The 22562-nt window shown below is 46.6% G+C and overlaps 1 protein-coding gene across 13 annotated transcripts in view; it reads right to left on the reverse strand.

The window, feature by feature from the left end:
• Nucleotides 1–325: 325 nt before the first annotated feature.
• Nucleotides 326–22562, reverse strand: part of NR6A1 (nuclear receptor subfamily 6 group A member 1) — a 254198-nt gene continuing 231961 nt past the window's right edge. For 9 of the 13 annotated variants that reach the window (XM_054520599.2, XM_009244853.4, XM_054520597.2 and 6 more), the window contains 5 exons: nt 21147–21374; nt 18946–19200; nt 9878–9999; nt 7840–7992; nt 326–5871 (listed from right to left, as the gene is read on the reverse strand). In XM_054520599.2, coding sequence (XP_054376574.1) covers nt 5783–5871; nt 7840–7992; nt 9878–9999; nt 18946–19200; nt 21147–21374 — 847 coding nt within the window. In that variant the 3' untranslated portion in view covers nt 326–5782. The remainder of the gene's footprint in view (nt 5872–7839; nt 7993–9877; nt 10000–18945; nt 19201–21146; nt 21375–22562) is intronic. The other 4 variants (XM_054520596.2, XM_054520600.2, XM_009244854.4 and 1 more) reach the window with 2 other exon arrangements.

Below are 22562 nucleotides of genomic sequence, written 5' to 3' on the forward strand. Positions count from 1 at the left end.
CACTAGGCTCACTTCTCTGGTTATGCCACTCACCTTGGGAAGAGTCTTTTCACCTCACTCAACTGTAGTTTCTTCACTTATAAAATAGAATAATCCTTGAAGTTCAATATGGTGCCTGGCACACAAGGTGGGCACTTCAGTCAGTGCTGGTTCATTGATTCAGGCAGTTCCGAGACACCACCCCCTGCCAGAGCCTCAGCAACAGAATTGAGGTGGGCGTCAGCTATGAGCAAGAGCCACAGGTCTGAAGGCACAAGCCGGCGCCTCAGGACACGCCATCATCCCTCCCCAGAACCCCAGACAAGCTTCATAGACAGACGCCATGTGCAGAAGGATTCACATTTATTGGTTCAAATACAGTACCTAACACTTGCTAAACATGCATTTCACACTAATTGGTCACATTTCCACAGGTAGTCAATTCACAGAACAGGGCCCATCCTTACCAGCTGGCAGGGTGGGAGGTAGCAGAGGGCCTGGGTAGCCTGCAGAGCCCGCCAGCTATCATTTGGTCATGCAGGGTTGATGGAGTCAGGCTGGCGGGCAGCCCTTGGCCGGCCCTTTGGGGACAAGGGCTCAGGGACATCCCGTTTCCTCGATTCCTACACACAGGACTGTGGGTGGAGGTGGACCTAGGGCAGATAACCTGGGGGTAGGCTCGTGGATGTGTGTGCCACTAGAGCCCTTAAAGGTGGTGTCTGTGGGAGTTGTGCTCCCTATGTCCTGGAGCACAGGAAGGAAATGGAGGCCTCTTCAAGGGGGTGACTAGTCCCTGGCTGGGTAGGTGGGAAGGAATCCCCAGACACAGCCCAGACATCACAATGCAGCCACCAGCCCCTATGGCAGACCTGGGATGGCAACACAGACAAAAACACCAACACCCCAGGGCAGGCGGGGCTTCTTTCCCGACAGAAACATGTAAACAGAGCAGGAGCTACAGTATCCTTTTCCCACAGGATTCCTCAGAGAGGAATCGACCAGGATGTCCCTTAAGAGGTAGTTTTTTTTTTTTTTCTTTTTCATGGAAATTTGAATCAACAACATAGCATCTATTACAAGACATTTTAGAGAAAGAAAACAATGGTCATCAAAGGGCAAAGACGGCAGGGCTAGATCTGGGGGACTAGCCTCCACCAGTAACACAACTTTTGTTCTTGGGCTTGGAGCAGGCTCTGACCTTACTCACTGCCTCCCTTTGAGCCTACAGTTGATCCCTGTGCAGGCTGTGGCCCGTTTGGGGCTTTGGGCCCAGAAGACGGATGCTAGATGGGAACTGGGCTAGACAGAGGGACCCGGCTTCTATGAGCGGGGAGAGGCAGGGCCACCGTGGCTCGTGTCGTAGGACAGCTAGAAGCCTTCAAGTCTCATGGTGGCCCAGGTCTGGCCAGAGTGGAAGCCCCAGCTTGCTCCAGACTTGGCAGGCTCTCTGGAGCTCCCGCCTTGGAGGAAACAGTTCAGGTATGGCTCCCAAGCCCAGAAAAAATGTTGCTGTGGCAGCCTAGAGAGGAGTTTCTGGGGATCCTGTAATTAAATACACATCCCTGAGCTGTGGCCCCAGAAACCCTTGTCTCCAGGCTAACCAGTTTCCAACACTTGGTGGAATGACTGCCGTTTCTCATCCTGACACACAGATAAAACATCATTTCACAGACACTGGACATAGATGCTTCAAGCCAAGGAGAAAGGGAGGATGATCAGTTGCAAAGGCAGAGGGAGTGCAAGGGAACTCTCACGGGCTGGGGTAGGGGAGGCAGGGGAGTAAGAGCAGCGGATTTTTTTGTTAAATTTTGTTTTTTGGGTTTTTTTTGTTTTGTTTTTTACTTTAAAAAAATCAATTAAAAAATTCAAAGCTTAATAAAAGGGCTGGTCTGAAAGACTGGATTCTTAAAACAATTGCAAAAATTTCAAAAGCAACAAGGAAAAAAAGATATACACCAGGGGCCCAGAGAGGAGGGCCTGGAACCACAGCTCAGCTTTCTTTCCTGCTGAGAGGCCAGGGTTCCCTTAATTTGACCAAACTTGGACATGGCTTAGATGCTGCCCACAGTGGGTTTGTCTGTCTCCATCAGTTCCATTCCCCCAGGAAATCAAGAACAAACAAACAAATGTAGGAAATGGGTAACAGAGCAACGCAGCTAGCTCAGAGCCCAGGATTTTAAGGATCTGGTAACAGTGACCATGGCAGGTACTCACCTCCCTGAAAAAGGGTGGCAGGTGAGAGGCAGGTTGATGTGGAGTGGGTGACATTCAGTGATGCCACAGAAACCCTTAGGATTCCCCATTCCTTGCTCTAGTTCTGGGGAACAGGACAGGGAGGATCCTGCCTACTTCCTCCTATCCCTGGGGGCTTGCCCACCTCTCTTTTGAGTGGGGCATAGGGGCTGGGTGTCCTCTGAGCCAGGTTGAGCTCTTTGAGACAGATTCTGGGGAATTTCTCCAGATTAAGGACAAGACCACCAAACCTTGCAAAGGACTCCAAAAGTCTACAAAGGCAGCCAGAGAGCATGAATAAGTTCCAAGATGCCAAACTTTTGTCTTGGGACAAGAAAACATCAAAAAGGAGAGGGAGGGAAAGGCTTGCATGTTTCAACGACGTAGTGCAAGCAGGTAGGATTCTCCTTTTCCATGTAGCTTTCAGAGTCGTATTTTTATGGCATAAAAATTCTCACTCGGCTGGGCGCAGTGGCTCATGCCTGTAATCCCAGCACTTTGGGAGGCCGAGGCAGGCAGATCATGAGGTCAGGAGATCGAGGCCATCCTGGCTAACACGGTAAAACACTGTCTCTACTAAAAATACAAAAAAAGTTAGCTGGGCGTGGTGGCGGGCACCTGTAGTCCCAGCTACTCGGGAGGCTGAGGCAGGAGAATGGCATGAACCCAGGAGGCGGAGCTTGCAGTGAGCCAAGATCGCGCCACTGCACTCCAGCCTGGGCAATAGAGCAAGACTCCGTCTCAAAAAAAAAAAAAAAAAAGAAAAAATCTCACTCAAAAAGTGAGTGCTTTTGGTGGCTGGGGATCAGAGAGAGGGCAGAAAGAGAAATTAGAGAAAACATGCACAACTTTTCTCTCCTTCCACTAGCAAAAAGGCTACCTGTTAACCAAACATTATGGGGAAGAAAGCAAAAAACAAACATACCAAACCTCCCCCTCCAACCTTTCTCCGTGTTCTTCAAACCAAATTCACAAATACATCTAGTGGCTGACCTAATGTCTCCACGCTGCTAGCTACACTCCTATCTTCTCCTCATAATACCTGAGTTTGCAATGCAACACATTCACTTTACCCTGTTTAAAAAAAGCCCACGTCATAAAAGGACTGGTGCAGAAGACATTAAAGACGGTCCACAGGTCAGGCTCTGGCTTGGAACACACGGCCACTTGGCTCAGAGATTCTGCAGGGCTCTCGGCAATGAATGGGCTCTTTGTTCTGTGGAATCTGCTGCAAACATTTGTAAAACTGGATTTGTACAATGGCAACTTGCAGAACCTTTCCCCTACTCCACAAATTAACAACTTGCTCTGTTCAATACTACGTTGTTGGAGAGACATGTTCTTGCCTCATCAGAGAGCAATTTCTTTTGACACCCAACACAACGGGTAAAATGTTTAATTTGAAAAGCAATTTCAAAAATAATAATTGGACAGATGGAGGCCTCAGCAAAGAACGATGCTGTACACAGGAGCTGTCTTGGAGAAGGGATCTGTGATATGTGTCTCCTTCCCGATCTGGGGGAAAGCAGCTCAGAGTCTGAACTGTGGCCAAAGAATGTGATCTAGTTGGTTAAATAAAATTCAGGGGAACAAGTATCGTGAACTTAGAAATAAACAGATACACATGAACACACAAGAATCTTCCCACAGATGTGAAAAACATGCTAGCTGGAGCTTTTCCTGAGGAACACGTCTCTTCCTTCTCAGAGCAACTGGGGAAATGGCATTGAGGAGTAATGCTCTGAGTTTTAGATCCATCAAGGGCCAAAATCATCACTCTGCTGGTACCCGTAACATTTCACCAGAAAGAAACAATTACAATCAGACACGGACTACCCAGTATGCACACGACGTGCTGGCCTCCTGGGTAGCTTTACTAGGTTGAGTTGGGGAGACAGCAAACAGCCTTTGACTAAATAGGCAGAAGAAGGTGCCGTGGGCCCTTCCAACCTACCCAGGCATGCAGCCAACTAAGTGGTCTGCTTGCCACACTGGCTGTGAAAGATACCTGGGTGTAGGCAGGACAACTGCTACATTAAGGTGAAAAGGGAAAAAGCACCTGAAAAAGTTCAAAGACAGACCTGGTGTGGCGCTGGCCAAAGTCAAGAGGGTAAGGAACACGTCCCGGGATGAGGTGGGGCAGGTAGTGAGAGATTAAGGAGTCCAGGCCATGTCTGCAGAGGTAGCAGCCGGGCCATTAGGAACCTGAGGTAGTTTAAAGCCCCCCCTTCCCTTCCAGGTGCTTCTGGCTCCAGCCCTCCAGGCCTTGGCTGGCCAGTCCACTGCTGAAGCAAGGGGCAGCTGGGCCACTCTGGGCCTTGGGCTTTGTGTTCTGGGTCCCTGAGGAAAACTGGTCTCACTCTGGAGAGAAAAGGAGAACTTGGAGAAGAACTTAGGGGCAACATTTCTGGTTAGCAGACAGGTGAATGGTCCTTCTCACTGTTTAAAAAAGCCTGAAGTTTTTGGATTTAGACCTGAGGGTGCGGTAGGAAGGGGAGAGGAGAGGAACAGATTTCAAAAGAGGAGTGTCTATTCTTTTTGCAGTCTGGCCTTGCCCTACTACCCTTTAAAGAAAACAAGGTGAAAGGAGAATAAATCGGTAGTGGGCACCAGGCTTCAGAACATGGCATTCTGCTCAGCTGGTTTTTCAAAGGGCCAATAGGAAGTCAAATGTGTAAGGGAGTGGGAAGGAGGAAGGTCGGCCTCAGGAGATCCAGGTAAGGAAACTAGGTAGCTGGGGGCCCCGAGGGAGCTGGGAGGCGAGTCCTGTGGATCAAGTGATTGCCAGGACTTTGCCTAGATGGAAAGTTCGCAGTGGTAGACAATGATGGTGGTGCAGGGGTAAGGGGGGCAGCAAGGTGTGAGAACAGAAATTCTTCTGCCCTTAGGACTTGTTGGGTGGAAGCACACCTGCCTTAAATACGGTCACTGTGCCCTACTCTCTTAATTTTCACGCTTTCCAAGGAAAGGACATGGCTCAATCCTCATCTCCTGCCCTGTTGCCGTCTCACCAACCCTGCTTAGTGAATCTCCTAACAACACTTTGCCCCCTTACAGTGTGCCGTTTTATCTGGCAATTCTGTGGCTAAAAAAGGCAATTTGCTCTCTGACAGACAAATGTGAGTCTGCTGAGAAAATGTGGAAAAAGTAGGGATGGCCACACCCCCCATTTCCATTGAGGTAGTCATCTTTGTCAACATTATGGAAATAGTCATCTTAGACCCATCCCACCCTCTCCCTCAAAATACAAAAGAACTATTTCTAAACAATGACAACACTGTAACATTAAACATCTTCACATTCTGTAAACTGTAAGAAAATGCATTGGCTGCATTCACACAAAAGCATGTGCATCATGTTGAAGGCCATACATTCAACTCTGTCGTGAAATAAATATATAGAAAAATGAGGTTAAAAAAACAGACAAACAAACAAAAATTCTTCTTGCTATGGAGGCAACGGGAAATGCTGCTCCACAGCCTCCATCTTGGTCTCTCTGGCTTTTCCCTCCAGAGCCCATCCTGCCCACCCAAGGCGCTGTGGTTGGCCTGAGGAGGGCACTTGGAACAGGTCATTCCTTGCCCACACTGGTCTTGCAGGAATGCAGCACCACCTTAAAGAGGAGGGGCAGCTGCTCCAGGGGCACATTCACCATCTTTCCTGGGAACAAGCGGGGAGAAGAAGAGTTAGCAGTGGTCACTCTAGTGGACAGGCAAGTCATCCTCCTTGGGCTGATGGAGGGAGAGTATCACCTTGCTGAGTGACTGGGACAAGAGAAGTGCCAGGAGTATCACAAAGGTTGGACACACTGGGCTAACATCCTAACATCCAGACCCCTTTGGGTGCCCAGGGAGCCTAGTAATGGTGCCAATTCATCATCATTCTACTCCTCAGGGAATACTTAGTCTGTTCTAGGTGGTTAAATGCATTACCTCATTGAATTCTCACATTATTTCTGTGTACTACTTTTTACCCTCATTTTATAGATAAGGAATCTGAAACTGAGAGGTAGTCCAGAAAACTTCTGTCCTGTTTTCTTCACTCCCTCAACCCCCGGTAGATTTTCTAAGTAATATTCTATAAAATATTGCACTTTGGAATGGTTTAATAGGTTAATAAAAGTACAAGGGGAAAAAGGAGCGGGGGTAAAGAGGCAAATACATTTGAGAAACTCAGGGTTAAGAGCTTTACAGATTTCTTGATTGAAGGACTTCTCACAGCATTCAGTGTGCTAATATAATTCATAAATACCTAAGGCTGTGTTTCTTCCCGCAAACAGTACCTCTGAGTGACCTGGGGAGCCGTTTGAAAACACTGATTGATCTCCAGGCTCCACCCCATTCCAATTAAACCAGAATTCTCCAGGTGTAACTCAAACATTGATTTTTTTTTTTTTTTTTAAGTTTTCCAGGTGATTGGAAGTGCCGCCAAGGCTGAGGACCCAGTTCTCTGGAGGAGAGTGGTGTGTAATTGTTGACTTCCTTTTATTTCACATAGTGCCTGCTTAGTATCTCATGTGGTAAACTCTAGCTTAGAAAATACTGAGACAAACTGTCAAAATATCCCTAAAATTCCAATAGTTTAGGCCCAGCTCACATTTGCTAGACTGCTTTGTGGCCCAAGAAATAGAAAAAAAAATTCCCTTGTCAGACTGAAATAATTTTCCTTTAAAATCGTATTGCTTTCTCCAGAATTTTTATGTTGAATTAAAAAAATGTATTGCTGAATTTTACAAGAAGAATCCCGGTCTATAGGTCACATTTCTGAGCTGCCCCTCAGTATGTGCTGGACAGCCAGAACAAGAATCTTTACCACATGAAGCAAAGCAACAACCAAAAACGCCAGGATTTTATATTGAAATAGACCTATTTAAATGTCAGGAAGCTCAGAAGGGGTCAAGACCACATAGAAACATACATACATACACACACATACATACATACACACACACCCCAATACATAAAATTCCTCTGCAAATACAGGATTTTAAACTTTATTTTTCCTATTCTTATTTTAATTTTTTTAGAGATGAGGTCTCACTGTGTTGCCCAGGCTGGTCTTAACTCCTAGCCTCAACTGATCGTCTCACCCTAGCCTCAACTGATCCTCTCGCCCCAGCCTCCTGAGTAGCTGGGATTACAGGCATAAGCCACTGTGCTCAGCTAAAGATATCACTTTAAATAAATGATCCCTCAAAACTCATGGGCAATTCTGTGAAATGAAGATAATTTTAAAAATTGAGATATAATTCATGTATCATAAAATTCACTCTTTTAAAGTACACAATTCAAGAAATTAAGTTAATTTGAGATACTCTGACTCTCTGTTTCCTCATCCATAAAATGGCTATAATATTGCCAACCACCAGCGGAGACTGGTGTGAGATTAAATGATATAAGGCCACAAAGTACCCTGCATATCATAAGAGCTCAGGAAATTAACTTCTCTTCTCTACAGAGAATGCAAGCTTCTCATTATAACAGACCTTTTTTGAGGGCAAGGGTGAGAACTCTTTCATGCAGTTGGTGATGGGCTGGAATGAGCACCCTGAAAACACTGCTTGCCTCATTCCCTTCACAAGCTAAGAGAAGCGAGGAAGGGTTGGGAGCCCAAGACCCAGAATGTTACCTGCAATATATCGAATCTCAGGTAAGCACATCATGAGATCAGGAAAGCGGTTCGGCTGATGTGTGTATTTATATTCAGTAAAATCCTGGCAAATGTACCAGTATCGTTTATTCAACTGTTCCAGCTGTGAGGCACTGGTCAGACCCCTGATATCTGTGGAAAAAAAAAAAAAAAACACACACACACACACAGGGAATGGGATGGGCATTCTAATGTGGAAGAAACACCAGCTCCTTAAATATGTGCATCTTTCAACTAAGTTACTAAACACTGTCATAACAGGAGATCTTCTCTGATAGGGAGGAACTAAGTTCTACCTAAGGGAAGAGAAATAAGAGAGAGGAAAAATATACAGAGGACAGCAAGCAGACAGAGCCCCTCGAGGGCTAGGGCTTCTCTCAACTTCATACCAAACTCCCAAAACAACCAGAGGATACCAGAAAACACTAAACAAATGACTGAATAACCTACTTTTCCAACTTAATCCTTCACAATATCTTTAAATTTGCCCTTCGGTGGAACCAATCAGAAACCTTGCCAATACCTACACATTCATGCTTGTAACACACATACACACACACACACAGCACCCTCCTATGCGCTTCTGTTCTTAATCTTCTTCCTGGGCTGTCCCTCCATTTTTTTTAGATAGGGTCTCACTCTGTCACCTAGGCTGGAGTGCAGTGGTGTGATCAACAGCTCACTGCAGCTGGCTCAATAGATTCTCCCACCTCAGCCTCCTGAGAAGCTAGGATTACAGGTGTGTGCCACCATGCTCAACTAATTTTTCAAATTTTCTGTAGAGATGGGGTCTCACTATGTTGCTTGGGTTGGTCTCAAACTCCTGGGCTCAAGTGATCCTCCTGCCTTGGCCTCTTCAAGAGTTGGGATTACAGGCATGAGCCACTGTGCCTGGCCCCTCCATTTTTTCTAAATAGATCTCTCTCTTTCTCTCTCTCTCTCTCTCTCTCTATATATATATATATATACACACACACACACATCTTTTTTATATATAGAATATGAACATAAATATTCTATATATAAATCTTACCCACTCTTTGAGGCTCAGCTCAGATTTCTCCTCCTTCAAGAAGTTGCTACTGTTCTCCCCCCCATCTGAGGCACAAGCAGTACGTCAAGTGCCATCAGAATGTATACTTCTTGAGACCAGAGACCTGGAGTCTAAGTTTTCTCAATGTCTTTAATGCTCAGCACAGGGCTTGGCCAAAGGGAGGCATGCAGAACACCAGATAAATGCATGAATGGCGTAAAAGCAGGAAGAGGTTTGGCCAATGTGGGGGGAGAGTAGGCCAAGAGGAGAGGAGCTCTGGACTGGAAATGGGACACAGGACGAGGGCACTTGCAATGTCACAGGCAGCAGAACAGCCCAGTGCCACTATAGGAGCGGAATACACATTAGCTACTTTGGAAAAAAGAGAATACAACCCTCCTCCCTATACTGGTTTTACCAGCAGCTGCCAAGCGCCTCTTTGCAGGTAATATTCCACATAAATCACATCCAGCATTCTTTTAATTAAAAGCCATGCTTGATATGTGTGTGTGTGTGTGTGTGTTTGTGCACCCCTGCTCTGCCCTGAAGGGGCTGTCAGAACCACTGCCAGCCTGTCACAGAGGCCTTATCTTCAACAGTTTCATCAGTCACTCTGCTCTTCTTCAGTCACTGGTAAACTTGGTACATATTTAAAATGACGCATGTACTGTCCTTGGTGTCTGTGTGCAAATGCATTAAAACTGACTAAACAAAGCGAATCCTCTTCCTTCCTCTATGAGTTATAGAGATTGTGGTATTTCAGTTTGAAGAAAAAAAAAATCCAAAGCATTCCCGCATTCCCTGTACTATAAAGGGTCAGGGTGATGACAAGGGGGTGCACAAGTCTTCCTGGATTGAAACCCAGATGGTGTGATGGATTCTGTGTGACAGTCCTGAGGGTAAGGAGGGGTGAAACAGGAGGGCAAATGCTCACTGCCTGCCTCCTGCACTGCAAAGGTCCCTTTTCCCACCCCAGCCACTCACCTTGATTTAGGAAGTTAATTGCTTTCATGCAAGCATACTCCTCGTTGCTGACCTTTAGCTGATGGAACTTGTGATAGAGGTAGATGAGCCGCTCGATCACCTCCATCCCTTCATCACTAAATCTGGAGAACAGACACAGGTGTTAACAGTTGGCTGTGATGCCAGTAGGGGCCAGGAAAGGGCAGCCAGAGAGCTCCTACAGCTCCTTAAACACGCTGGGCTTGGGGGAAATGGGATCCAAAGCCACTTGGGAAGTACAGGCAGATGTCTATAGGCCAACGCAGCTCATGCAAGCTGCTTTTCCCAAGGTCAGGTAGAGTCAATCTAGGTTCAAATCCAGCTCCATCACACACAAGCTATGAGATCTTGGCAAGGTCATCTGACCCCTCTATGCTTTGAGGTCCTCCTCTGCAAAATGATAATGCTTGCATTCTTGGGCTAACAAGGGCCCAAGAAGGTCTGGGATATAAATGTGGAGAAGTACAACATTATTAAGATACAGCTATTGTTGAGATTCAGCCTCTGGTATCAATGGCAGCTGCCATGGTGACTCTATGTGAGCCTCTGCCACACTGCAAAAAAAGCTGCTGATTGTATTTGCTTGTGTTAACTGCTTCCAGCAGAGCTGAGGTTATGCATAGTGAAAATTGTTATTGGCATCCCTGACTTTGGCAGGAGGGAGGAAAATGTTAACTGAGTTTCCATACCACGCCATCCTCTGTGCTGGGCACTTTGTGAGCAGTATCACATTTAATTCTCTCAACCCTGTGAGCTAGGTGAGATAACCATCAGCACTGTACAGATGAGCAACTGAAGTTCAAAGAAGGGAGGGTCTCATCCACAAATACAGTTAATTGGTGACAGAGTAGGAATTTGGAACCTGAACCCAAGGCCTTGGTTTTTCCAGTATCTAAGGTGGTGTACCCTAGCAGAAGTGGCTCAAAGCCCCCATGCTCCTTTCTTTGGGTCTAGGAGTGAGCTCTGTGAGGAAAGACCAAGTTTTAGGCAATGGGGCCCCAGGCTAGGCCACCCCAGGGGATTAATGTTTTGGGTATACTTCATACCAGAGATGGAGATACCATAAAACCAAGGAGGCAAACACTTAACCAGGAAGCAGGAGTTTATAAAAGACGAGGTCAAGTCTGGCCTGAGTCATTCTAGGAGTGGCCTGGCTAGTGGGCAGTGGGTCCCAGATAGGCCTTAGATACAGCTCAGTCACAAAGAGAAGCAGCTTAGCTTCAGGCCTGCTTCCTGGTGAGATCTTCAGATCTGCGCACTACAGGCCTGTGCCAGGCCAAGAAGGCCCTATCTGGGTAGGGTCCAGAACATCTGGGGACGAACTCTTGCTTTCTGGAATCTACTGCTTTCTGTGTTAACTTTGAAGGCTTTGCAGGCTTAGGCTTCCTGGACAAGCAGGACACTTTCTCTTGCTTGGGGAAAGCCTGGCTCTGGTTGGGGCCAGAGGCTCCTGCCCTTTTTAAGCACCAAGGGGAGCCTCAGCAGCAGGTAGAACTAGTTGTCCATATCCATGGGTTCTATATCTCTGGGTTCCACCAACTGCATCAGAAATATTTTTTTACAAAACAATACAACAATAAAAAAAGACAAATTTTTAAAACACAATATAATGGCTGGGTGTGGTGGCTCACACCTGTAGTCCCAGCACCTTGGGAGGCTGAGGCAGGCAGACTGCTTGAGCCCAGGAGTTCACGACCAGCCTGGGCAACATGGCAAAACTCCATCTTTACAAAAAATACAAAAATTAGCTGGGCATGGTAGTGCTTGCCTGTAGACCCAGCTACTCGGGAGGCTGAGGTGGGAGGAACACCTGAGCGTGGGAGGTTGAGGCTGCAGTGAGCTGTGACTGTTATCACTGCACTGGCTTGGGCAATAGAGTTAGACCCTGTCTCAGAAAAAAAATAAAACAAAAAACAAAAAACCAAACCAACCAACCAACCAAAACACCTAAAAAAGAACCCCCCCCAAACAAAAAACCAGTGTAATAACTATTTACATGGCATTTACATCACTGATATTGCATCCAGTATTATAAGGATTCTAGAGCTGATTTAAAATATACAGGAAGATATGCGTTGGTTATACACAAATACTGCACCATTTTATATGAAGGACTTGAACATCTGTAGGTTTTGGTATCCATGGGGGTCCTGGAAGCAATCCTCCACAGATACTGAGAGATGACTGCACATGCAATCTGGAATGTTGACCTTCGGCCTTGGCATGGCTCCCAGTATGAGCTGGGGATTCTTTTAGCTGATCTGAGCTACTATGGCTGACTCAGTTTCTCTGTACCTCGCCCAATGGCTTTTACGACTTTACTGATACATTCCCAGCCTGGCCGATAGATTCACATTGAATAACCACAATAACCACCAATCTATAATACCGTTTCTACCACTCTACCATTTGTTGAGTGTCTGCTACCTGCGAGGCACATTAAGTATTCTACATTTAATCTTATTGATATTCCCAATAAATTCACAGAATGGATACAAATCATAACCCCCTTTGTTTACATGTGGAAATGAAGGCTCAGGGAGTTATTTACTGAGTCTCTATTACGTATTAGGCCTTTTCATATGCATTCTTACACTTTACCTTCCTGATAACCTGGAAGGATACATAGTAAGTATCACTTCCATGTTAGGGATGAGGAAGCAGAAAAAGAGGTGGCTACCCCAAGGTTGCACGGGAAGTAAATGGTAGTGGTGGTGAGGCCAATGTTCAAACCTAGGTTTTCTAATTCCAAGCATATGGACTTTTCTCAGCACTACACTGCCTACCCTTGATCCTGTCTTGTTCTTAGCTGCTACCTGGAAAAGGCTAACCACATACTACCACAGGGACCTCAGGAGTTGTGTCCCCACAGCAACTCAGAGCAGGGCCCAGCCCTGGGAGGATGTCAGGTCTGCTACAGCGCACAGAACTGCCACTGCAAGTGCCTCCAGGATGCTAAGACTTGCAGGAGGCAGTGTGCCTGGGAGTGAAGACCACTCCTCATCATAGCACTGTGTTGGATACTTATGTTCTTGAGAGTGGGAAAAAAAGTTCTTTACTGCCAATTTCTTTCAGTATCTGTCTGGAGGGATGGGGATGAAATGGGATAGGGCATAAAAAAGGAGGACACAAGGGGAGAGGCAGTGTCAGCATCTGTCTGGTGGCCGAGTATGTAGCAAGCAAAGATAATGCTCTGTCCTTTAATCAGCAACCCCTTGCCCCAAGTGTTCACTCTGGCACTCCAGACCCTGCAGGTGTGTGGCTACCAGCCAGACCTGTAGCCAGGAGTGCCAAACCTGTTCCTGGCTGACTCTTGACCTGAGGGACACAAAGGAGTTCCCAAGTGCCTGGCCTGTCCATATGCCCTATATCTGCCCTTTCTCTTGGGGACAGCACATCCCTCTTTTCCAAAATTCCTCCAACAGGCAGCCACCGCGGACCCCCAGCAGTGATGCGGGCTGGCAGCCAGCCTAGCAGCCCCCACTCAGTCTCCACAGCCTGACTGCAAAGCTTTCCTCCACAACCCGCATCCCACCCCTTGATAAACAAAGTTGTTCTCTGTTCCATGGGCCTGCCTTTGCCTGCAGCCGTGCCTCCTCCACATCTGCCCACTCCAGTTTTAATGCCCCTGTATTCACTGTCTACAAATTATCAGCATTCAAAGCCAGAAAGTTGGACAAACACACCCATTCTTCTTCTAGGTTCCCATTACACAAGCATGCTGGGACAAGGAAAACATTCCTGCCAGGATCCCCCAAACCACTGGACCATTCAGTCAGCAATTGAAACTGACACTATGTAAGTTATGTCCCATTAAGGGGGCTGAGAGACTCAGTTGTCTCTTTTTCATTCATCTAAAAGCACCTACCCCCAGGAGTGGCCATCAGCCACAACCTTAGAGAAATTGCCATCTCAGCACCCATGTAAAGACTCCAGGATGAAAACTAAGACTAGTTTCAGGACAAATTCCAGAAAGTCAAACCTTTTGAAAATGCTCTGGGAAAATAAGAATTTAGTATAAGGCAATGTTAAAGAGGCTGGGCATTGGAGCACAACAGATACAGGTGATAAACTTAGCTCCATCTCTCTCTATCTTTGTAGCCTTTAATTTTCACCTCTCAACCTCATGCTCCTCATCTCTAGAACAGGGATAATATTAGTGCCAGTCACACAAGGTAGCAGTAAGAATTCAACAAATAATGTATGTAAGGCACTTAAGATAGAATTTGGCATAATTGTTAGCTGTTATCATTACAAATAGCATCATCATCATCTCTCCCATTATTGTAGCAAAAATAAAAGCCTGTGTCCCGAGCCTTATAGTTAGGCAGGGAAGCTGGGAGGCAACTTTCCAGAGATCTAGCAGAAATGGAGCTGGTGCTCATGAGATAGAAGTGCCCATTAAAGCCCATCTAGCTCAAGGCATCTTCTCCTGAGAGGAGTCTTGATTAGGGCCAGGAGCAGTCACTGGCTGGTGCTACAATCTGCTTTAAATCAAATTCACCCGGTTCACTGTCTGATAACAGTGTGATTAAGGAATATGGGCACCATAAATTTGATTCAATATTTGAGAAGAGAAAAGGAGGTGATCATGTATCATCTGGGAAAAGCCTTTCCATGACAGCAGGAACTCACTTGCACTCAAGAGTTGTGAAGAAGTAAAGGCCATCTGGGGGAGTGGGAGCAAGGCAGTAGCAGGCAAGGTAGGAGAGTGTTATGGCCAATTACAGACTCCACAGCCTGGGTTTCTAGCAGAGCGGTTACTGCTTTCCAGTGGTTAACCTGACTCTAGGGGTTCTTCCACTTCCTATGACCTCCTAGGCAGTCCTACATGCATCTCAGACTCCACAGACACCTAAACACAAACTCAGAGTTACTGATCTCCTATCCTGTTCTTCCCTGCTCCTTCATCCTGGCTAAGAAAATTGGTGCCCACCTGCCTGACTAGTCCAAAAACTCAGCAGTCATCACCAACATTTTCCACTCACTGAAGTCCCACTGACTTTATCTCCTTGACATCTCTTGGCTTTGTGCTCCCCTCTCTGTCTCCACAGTCACTGCTGCTTTGTCCAGGCCTTGTTCCCTTTTACCTGGGCTATGGAACAGCCTCCTTCCTACCCAGCCACCATGCCCGTCTTGTCCACGCCAATCCATCCTGAACTTTACTGCCATAGAGATCTTCTAAAATGCAACCTGACTGTGTAATTCCTCCACTTAAAAACTTCCCAAGACTTAATACTATTTACACAACAAACCCCAAATTATTTAGATTGACATTTGAGCACCTTCATGACCTGTCTTGCCTGTATCTTTCTCTCTAGTCAATTCTCCCCTCATTTCTCTGTCTTAGATACATTCTCTTTATACCCTAAATCCACAGAATTGCTTTTGATTCCCTGCACATAGCAACCATCCAGGATCTCTAACTTCTAGGACTTTGTGTTATCTCCTGCCTGCCTTCCTTCCTGTTCTCTACAACGTACCTAGAAATTCCCACTTCAAGGTGCAGCTCAAATGTCTGTTCCTCTGGTAAGTCTTCCCCGACCCTGCGAACAGACGTACTCACTCCTCGGTCTATGCTTGTACAGTTCTCTTCAGATGCCCCGCCATCTCCACCAACACAACCCTGCACTGTAAGCTGTATCTGCTTCTTTTTGCCTCCCAGTCCCCTAAATCAAGGATAGGGACTCTGAGTCAGAAACCATGTCTGCATCACCTGTGATCCCAGCTTCCTCCCCACAAAACACACGATACTCAGTAAATGGCCATGGAATCAGAACTAACATGCTGAAGTTTAACTGTTATTTTTCTATCGATGGATTCCACAGTAGAGTCCTAACAACAAATCCATTCCTATTCTCAGAACCCACTCGACAGCTCAGCAGCAACACGTTCTAAAGACAGCAACGTTCAATAAAACTTTATGTGATAATAAAAATGATCTTTATTTGTACTAGTAGCCACTCGCCACGTGGCTACTGAGCACTTGAAATGTGGCTGGTGCAAATGAGAACTAAATTTCTAATTTTAATAAATTTACATTTTAAAAGCCACATGAGGCTAGTGGCTGCTGAAGTGGATGGTACAGCTTTAGATCCTCCTTGATTAGAAAAATTCCTACCAAGGAAGGAAAAGTTTCCTCACTACTTCTGCTGTTATTGACTTCTGCCTTGGTCTTGGGGATTAAGGGACTGGCTACAGTGAGATGGGATGCCTTACGAAGCTCAAAGCCAAAGAGAACCCTGTACTGCCAGTGACCCCTGCCTGCCTGCAGAGGGCCTGGGCAAACCCATTACTCGGAAGTGGAGTCCAAAGGCTGATCCTGTAGTCCCAGGCCGAACTGGTAGATTCCAGGCACCCAGAGAGGCTGGGCTCCTTGGGCCATCTCTGCAAACCCTGACAGCATCAGAGCAGGCTGACTGCTATCCAAACACCCCTATGGAGCAGAGTTATGGAGCAGGAGACAGGAATTTGATGGAAACAATGAATTAGAGTCTCTGGACAAGGGGTTAGGTCAACTGCAAAATCAGATAGCTCTATTTACCAGACAGAGTGTCAGCTGGGTTCAAAACTCTGTCATTTACAGATCACCCTGAAGCCAGTAAGTATCATTAATAAGGAAATATTAGAAAACAAGTACAGAGAGTCAGCAAGCTGACTCCTCCCTCCCCTAGCTGTGCAAAGGGCCCTTGCAGGTCTTGGAGCACTGTTCTCTGCTTGAGTCTTGGCTTGTCTTTATGCCACAACTGGGTGGGAGGGGGAGATGGACCCCAGTTCTGTGAAGAAAAGTGTAAGGGCTGCTACTTTCCCCTCTCCAACTTTCATGGATAGGGGCACTTTTTTTTTTTTTTTTTTTAAGACAGAGTCTCGCTCTGTCGCCCAGGCTGGAGTGCAGTGGCGCAAACTTGGCTCACTGCAAGCTCCACCTCCCCGGGTTCACACCATTCTCCTGTCTCAGCCTCCCAAGTAACTGGGACTACAGGCGCCCGCCACCATGCCCGGCTAATTTTTGTATTTTTAGTAGAGACAGGGTTTCACCATGTTAGCCAGGATGGTCTCGATCTCCTGACCTCGTGATCTGCCTGCCTCGGCCTCCCAAAGTGCTGGGATTACAGGGGTGAGCCACCGTGCCCCTTTCTTTTCTCCTTCTTGGTGCCCTGGAATCCCACGACTTCCAGTATTTTCAATTGGCCAATAAAGGTCATTTATTGAAATGTCTATTTAAATACAAACTAAGTATTATAAGACTTTTTTTTTTTTTTGAGACGGAGTTTCGCTCTTGTTGCCCAGACTGGAGTGCAATGGCACAATCTCAGCTCACTGCAACTTCCACCTACCAGGTACAAGCCATTCTCCTGCCTCAGCCTCCCAAGTAGCTGGGATTACAGGCATGCGCCATCACACCTGGCTAATTTTTGTATTTTTAGTAGAGGCAGGGGTTCTCCATGTCAGTCAGGCTGGTCTCGAACTCCCAACCTCAGGTGATCTGCCTGCCTCGGCCTCTCAAAGTGCTGGGATTACAGGCATGAGCCACACACCTGGCTATAAGACTTTTCATATGGATTAACAAGGCAGAAAGTCATCTCAGCAGATCATCTGTCTTGATTTTAGGGGTTAGAAAATATGGTCACCCTGTGCTCCAGGTCTGCAGAGTAAATGAGTGAAAAGTGTGCTTGGACAGGCCCCAGAACAGTAGGGAGACGACCTACTCTGGACAGGGAGGTTTTAAGGATACTGGCCAGCTGGGATAAAATTTTATGCCAGAAAATGACAAAGAGAATAGCTCGGTCTTTTAGTCCTATCCTTTCAACATCTCACCACATCTCAGACGGAGTCAAAGAACCTAAGCTTTTCAGGCAGGCAGGCATATGCTCAAATCTAAGGCTCTGGATTCAAATCCCAAACCCTTACGGGAAAGTCTCTCTGAATTTCAGTTTTCTCATCTATAAAATAGGCACACCACCACCTATAAGGCTGGAGGCTGTGAGAAAGAAAGAAGACAATTAAAAATATCTAGCCTAGGCCGGGTGCGGTGGCTCACGCCTGTAATCCCAGCACTTTGGGAGGCAGGCGGATCACGAGGTCGGGAGATCGAGACTATCCTGGCTAACATGGTGAAACCCCATCTCTACTAAATATACAAAAAATTAGCTGGGCGTGGTGGCGGGCCCCTATAGTCCCAGCTGCTCGGGTGGCTGAGGCAGGAGAATGGCGTGAACCCGGGAGGCGGAGCTTGCAGTGAGCCAAGATTGCACCACTGCACTCCAGCCTGGGTGACAGAGCCAGACTCCGTCTCAAAAAAATAATCTAGCCTAGTGCCTGGCACACTGTAGGTACCAAAATGACCCCTAGGTCTCTTTCTTGGATTGTAAACTCCAGTTCAGAGCCTCTCTTGCCTTGTAGGCAGAATTTATATTTTTATTTTTCCTGGATGCGTTATCTCAGTAATCCAAGTATAATAAAGATCAGCTGGGTGCGGTGGCTCACACCTGTAATCCCAGCACTTTGAGAGGCTGAGACAGGTAGATCACTTGAGGTCAGCAGTTTGAGACCAGTCTGGCCAACATGGTGAAACCCCGTCTCTACTAAAAATACAAAAATTAGCCAGGTGTGGTGGCAGGCACCTGTAATCCCAACTACTTGGGAGGCTGAGGCAGGCGAATCACTTGAACCCGGGAGGCAGAGGTTGCAGTGAGCCAAGATCGCGCCACTACACTCCAGCCTGGGCGACAGAATGAGACTCTGTCTCAAAAAATAAATTAATTTTTTAAAAAATTACAGCTTAGCATTCGGCTAAGCTTGAATGCATAAAATGTATTCCTAACAACCATCTTACTGGGGAAATTCTGTTATCACCCCATTTTACCAGTTCAGAACCTGAGGATCAGAGACTTGGCCAAGGTCACAAATCTAGTCAGTGGCAGAGTGAGGATTCAAATTCAGGCCTATGAGGTGTAGTGCCTATCCTCTGAAGGGCCAGGCAACTCTGCCTTACAGGGATGACAATTGTTTGGTTGTTTGGTATTTCCTCCCCAGCCAGGAGCCCTCACCTGTGTAGTTCTTCATCGGAGGGCGAGTACTTGGCAGTGACATCAGCCAGTTCCCCAAAGATCTGCTTGCTGTAAACGGTGAGGGAAGACAGCAGGATTAGCTCCTGCCACGTAGAGCTCAAGAGGCACGTGTAATCCTTGATTGAGAGCTCGCAGAAGAAAGGCAGTTTCTTGATCCAGGCGATCTGCCTAAAGAGCAGCTCGTCGGCCAGGCGGCAAAGCAGGGCAAACAGTTCTGCCTGTGTCACAGCGTATCTGAGGGGCAGGGACAGGGGAAAGTCACTTCCATTGGTCAGAGGGTGAGGATAAGGGTACAGAGAAAAGGTAGTCCCAAGGGTACAAAGGGACCCTGGCAATGGGCTCCTTGCTCCATGCCCACGGATCTCCAGTTCCATTCAGTGTGATTTTCTGATAAAGGGGGAGGGCTGAGGCCAGCAGCAAGTTCAGGGCTGGAGAGGTGGGTCTGGTGAGGAAAGGCTGCTGAGGGGAAAGTAGACTTAGAAATGTGTGCAATTGGCTGGGTGCAATGGCTCATGCCTGTAATCCCAGCACTTTGGGAGGCCAAGGCTGGTGGATCACTTGAGGTCAGGAGTTCGAGACCAGCCTGGCCAACATGGTGAAACCCCATCTCTACTAAAAATACAAAAATTAGCCGGGCGTGGTAGCACATGCCTGTAATCCCAGCTATTCGAGAGGCTGAGGCAGGAGAATCACTTGAACCTGAGAGGCGGAGATTGCAGTGAGCTGAGATTGCGCTAATGCACTTCAGCCTGGGCGACAGAGCAAGACTGTCTAAAAAAACAAAAAAAGAAATGTGTCCAATTGTCAGGAAATATGACTTTTATTGTTGGTGTTCTCTAATGTTCCATGTCTTAGAGAAAATCCAAGTCACTCCTGTTCAAGTTCTGGCAATGGAACTCTAATGGGGTGGATCTGATACCCACCCAACAAAGGAACTGGCACAAAAATAAGCCTCGTGTCCAGACCACTGAAGGGAACAGAACAAGTTCAGAAGCTTTTTCTGCTCTCACTCCACCCCCTGGTGGTGAGTTCAGGAACCAGCATTGCTCAGCCTTTCCTTTAAGCTAAAGTTGGAATAAAAGGGGCCTTTGAGACCACAGACTCACAGACCCAAGAGTTTCAGCTTTCTTCCTCTCAAGCCCCTTGGCCAAGACTTTTCCTCACACTCCTATATCTAAATTTTTTTTTTTTTTTGAGACGGAATCTCGCTCTGTCACCCAGAGCTGGAGTGCAGTGGCGCAATCTCAGCTCACTGCAACCTCCACCTCCTGGGTTCAAGCAATTCTCCTGCCTCAGCTTACTGAGTAGCTGGGATTACAGGCGCGTGCCACCACACCCAGCTAATTGTTGTATTTTTAGTACACGCGGGTTTCACCATGTTGGCCAGGCTCGTGTGGAACTCGTGACCTGGTGATCCGCCCACCTAGGCCTCCCAAAGTGCTGGGATTACAGGCATGAGCCACCATGCCCGGCTTCCTACATCTAGATTTACAAAGGGTTTATGTGACCTCCTTGTGGGTAGATATTTTAATCTCCTCTTCTGAAACTGGAGACTAGCTTAAGAAATCTCAGGATACCTTCCTGGGAGGTCTAAGCTTGATAACACTCAAATCGCTTATGCTCTAGGCCAAAGGAGTAATGGATGCAGCAATGGGTAGGCCCGAAGGCTGAACTATTATCTCCCTCAGGTAGAGTTGACTAAAGACTGAAAGAATACTCCTTCCACCCACTCAAGCCTGCACTTAAAGTGGTCACATGCCACCAGGCTAGCCATGGAGATGCTGGTGAGGGGTGCAGACAGGCTACAACCAGCCAGGGCTTTGTGAAGGAGCCTATATCTGATATATAACTATTCCCAGAATTACTGCTCATCTCTAGCATGGAAGTGCTCTGACCCATCCCAGGACCTGGCTTACCTAGGCCCAAGCAGAAACAAAGGCCCTTCTGTCTCAATTCCATAGGAACTGGAAAGTAACCTCAACTCTATGAGAAAGGATGCTTAAGGAAAAAATAAGGGATCACTGGTTTCAAAGATAAGCACAGATTTGTCCCCTTACACTTGAGTCATTATCCCCCCAACTCATTCTGAAGCCACGGGTATAGGAGCCAGGGACGCGAGTGGGTGTGGGGTAAGGACCCTTTAAGACTGCAAGGGGCCAAGAAGGGCGGAGCTCACTCACCCATCTTCGATCAACATTGGCGTGCCCAATGGTTCCAGATCCTCGGCTGATAACAGCTGGTGAATCAGACTGTATGACTGGGGATCCAGGCTGCGAGCTTGTGGGGGCAGAAGTGGTGAGTGGCCAGAATAGCTAAAAAGGTGCGGTATATATTGGTAATGTGGAGGCACAGACATTCCCATGTACTGTTCCCTGAATGCCATGAATCCATTTAGTTCCACAGACCTACTGGAGAGAAAAGTCTTGCGTCAAACAGAGCCATGGCAAGTCTAGTAATTACTCAAAGGAAGTGAGCCAGAAGGTGACTTTAGGTATTCTTTGAACATGAGGTATGTGTCTTCATCAAGCCAGGGGGGCATAATTAATAGTTAAATTCATGTCTCTCCTACTAGATTCCCATCTGTAAGACAAAGACTCTATGGGTATATGAATGTTGGGGTCACCATTGGACACTCAGTGCATGGCACAGTAGGTAATGAATAAATATTGGTTGAATGAATTCTTTGTATAGGTGCCATGTCTGGACAGTTTTTTAACAGATACTTGTAGACTATGATGACAAAGTGGGTATTTATATTATTATACTGCTAGGAAAACTAAGGCACAGACAGGCTAAGTGCCTGGCTAGGCTACAAAACAAATCCAGCATCTAGCAAGGAACCCGGCATGTGGCAACAACCCCCTAAATAGTCCAAGGAAAGAACAAACGAAGGGGCACCTGAATGGGATAAAAGCTTTAATTAAATATTAAGACAAAGGTAGATTTTTGCCTTCCTTTCCTTTCTTGGAGAAAGCTAACCACTCTGTCAACTAATTTAAAAAAAAAAAACCTAAGCCAGCCACAGTGGTGTGCACCTACAGTTTCAGCTACCTGGGAGGTTGAGGTGGGAGGATCACTTAAGGCTAGGAATTTGAGACAAGCCTGGGCAACATAGCAAGACTCCATCTCTTTTTTTAAAAAAAATATTTAATTTAAAAAAAAAAAAGACAGAGTCTTGCCATGTTGCCTAGGCTGGTCTTGAACTCCTGGACTTAAGCAATCTACCCACCTTGACCTCCCAAAGTGCTGGGAATACAGATGTGAGCCACCATGCCTGGCATCTCTTAAGAAAAAAAAAATCCTCCAGCTTTTGCCTAAATGTATCTCCTATAACTGGGGTTGGCAAACTTTGGCTTGCAAGCTAAATCCAGCCCACTGCCTATTTTGGAACACAGCCATGCTCACTGGTTCACATAATGTCCATGGCCATGGCTGTTTTCACACTACAAAGGCAGAATGGAGAAGCTGAGATCCAAACCATTAGGCCCGGAAAGCTGAAAATATTTACTATCTGGCCTTTGCAGAAAAAGTTTGTCAATCCATATCCTATAAGAAAGGTTTCTGGGGAAAGGAAAGCTTCCCTAATAGCTGAAGGC

Source organism: Pongo abelii, chromosome 13 (assembly GCF_028885655.2).
Source record: "Pongo abelii isolate AG06213 chromosome 13, NHGRI_mPonAbe1-v2.0_pri, whole genome shotgun sequence".
Taxonomy (NCBI): domain Eukaryota; kingdom Metazoa; phylum Chordata; class Mammalia; order Primates; family Hominidae; genus Pongo; species Pongo abelii.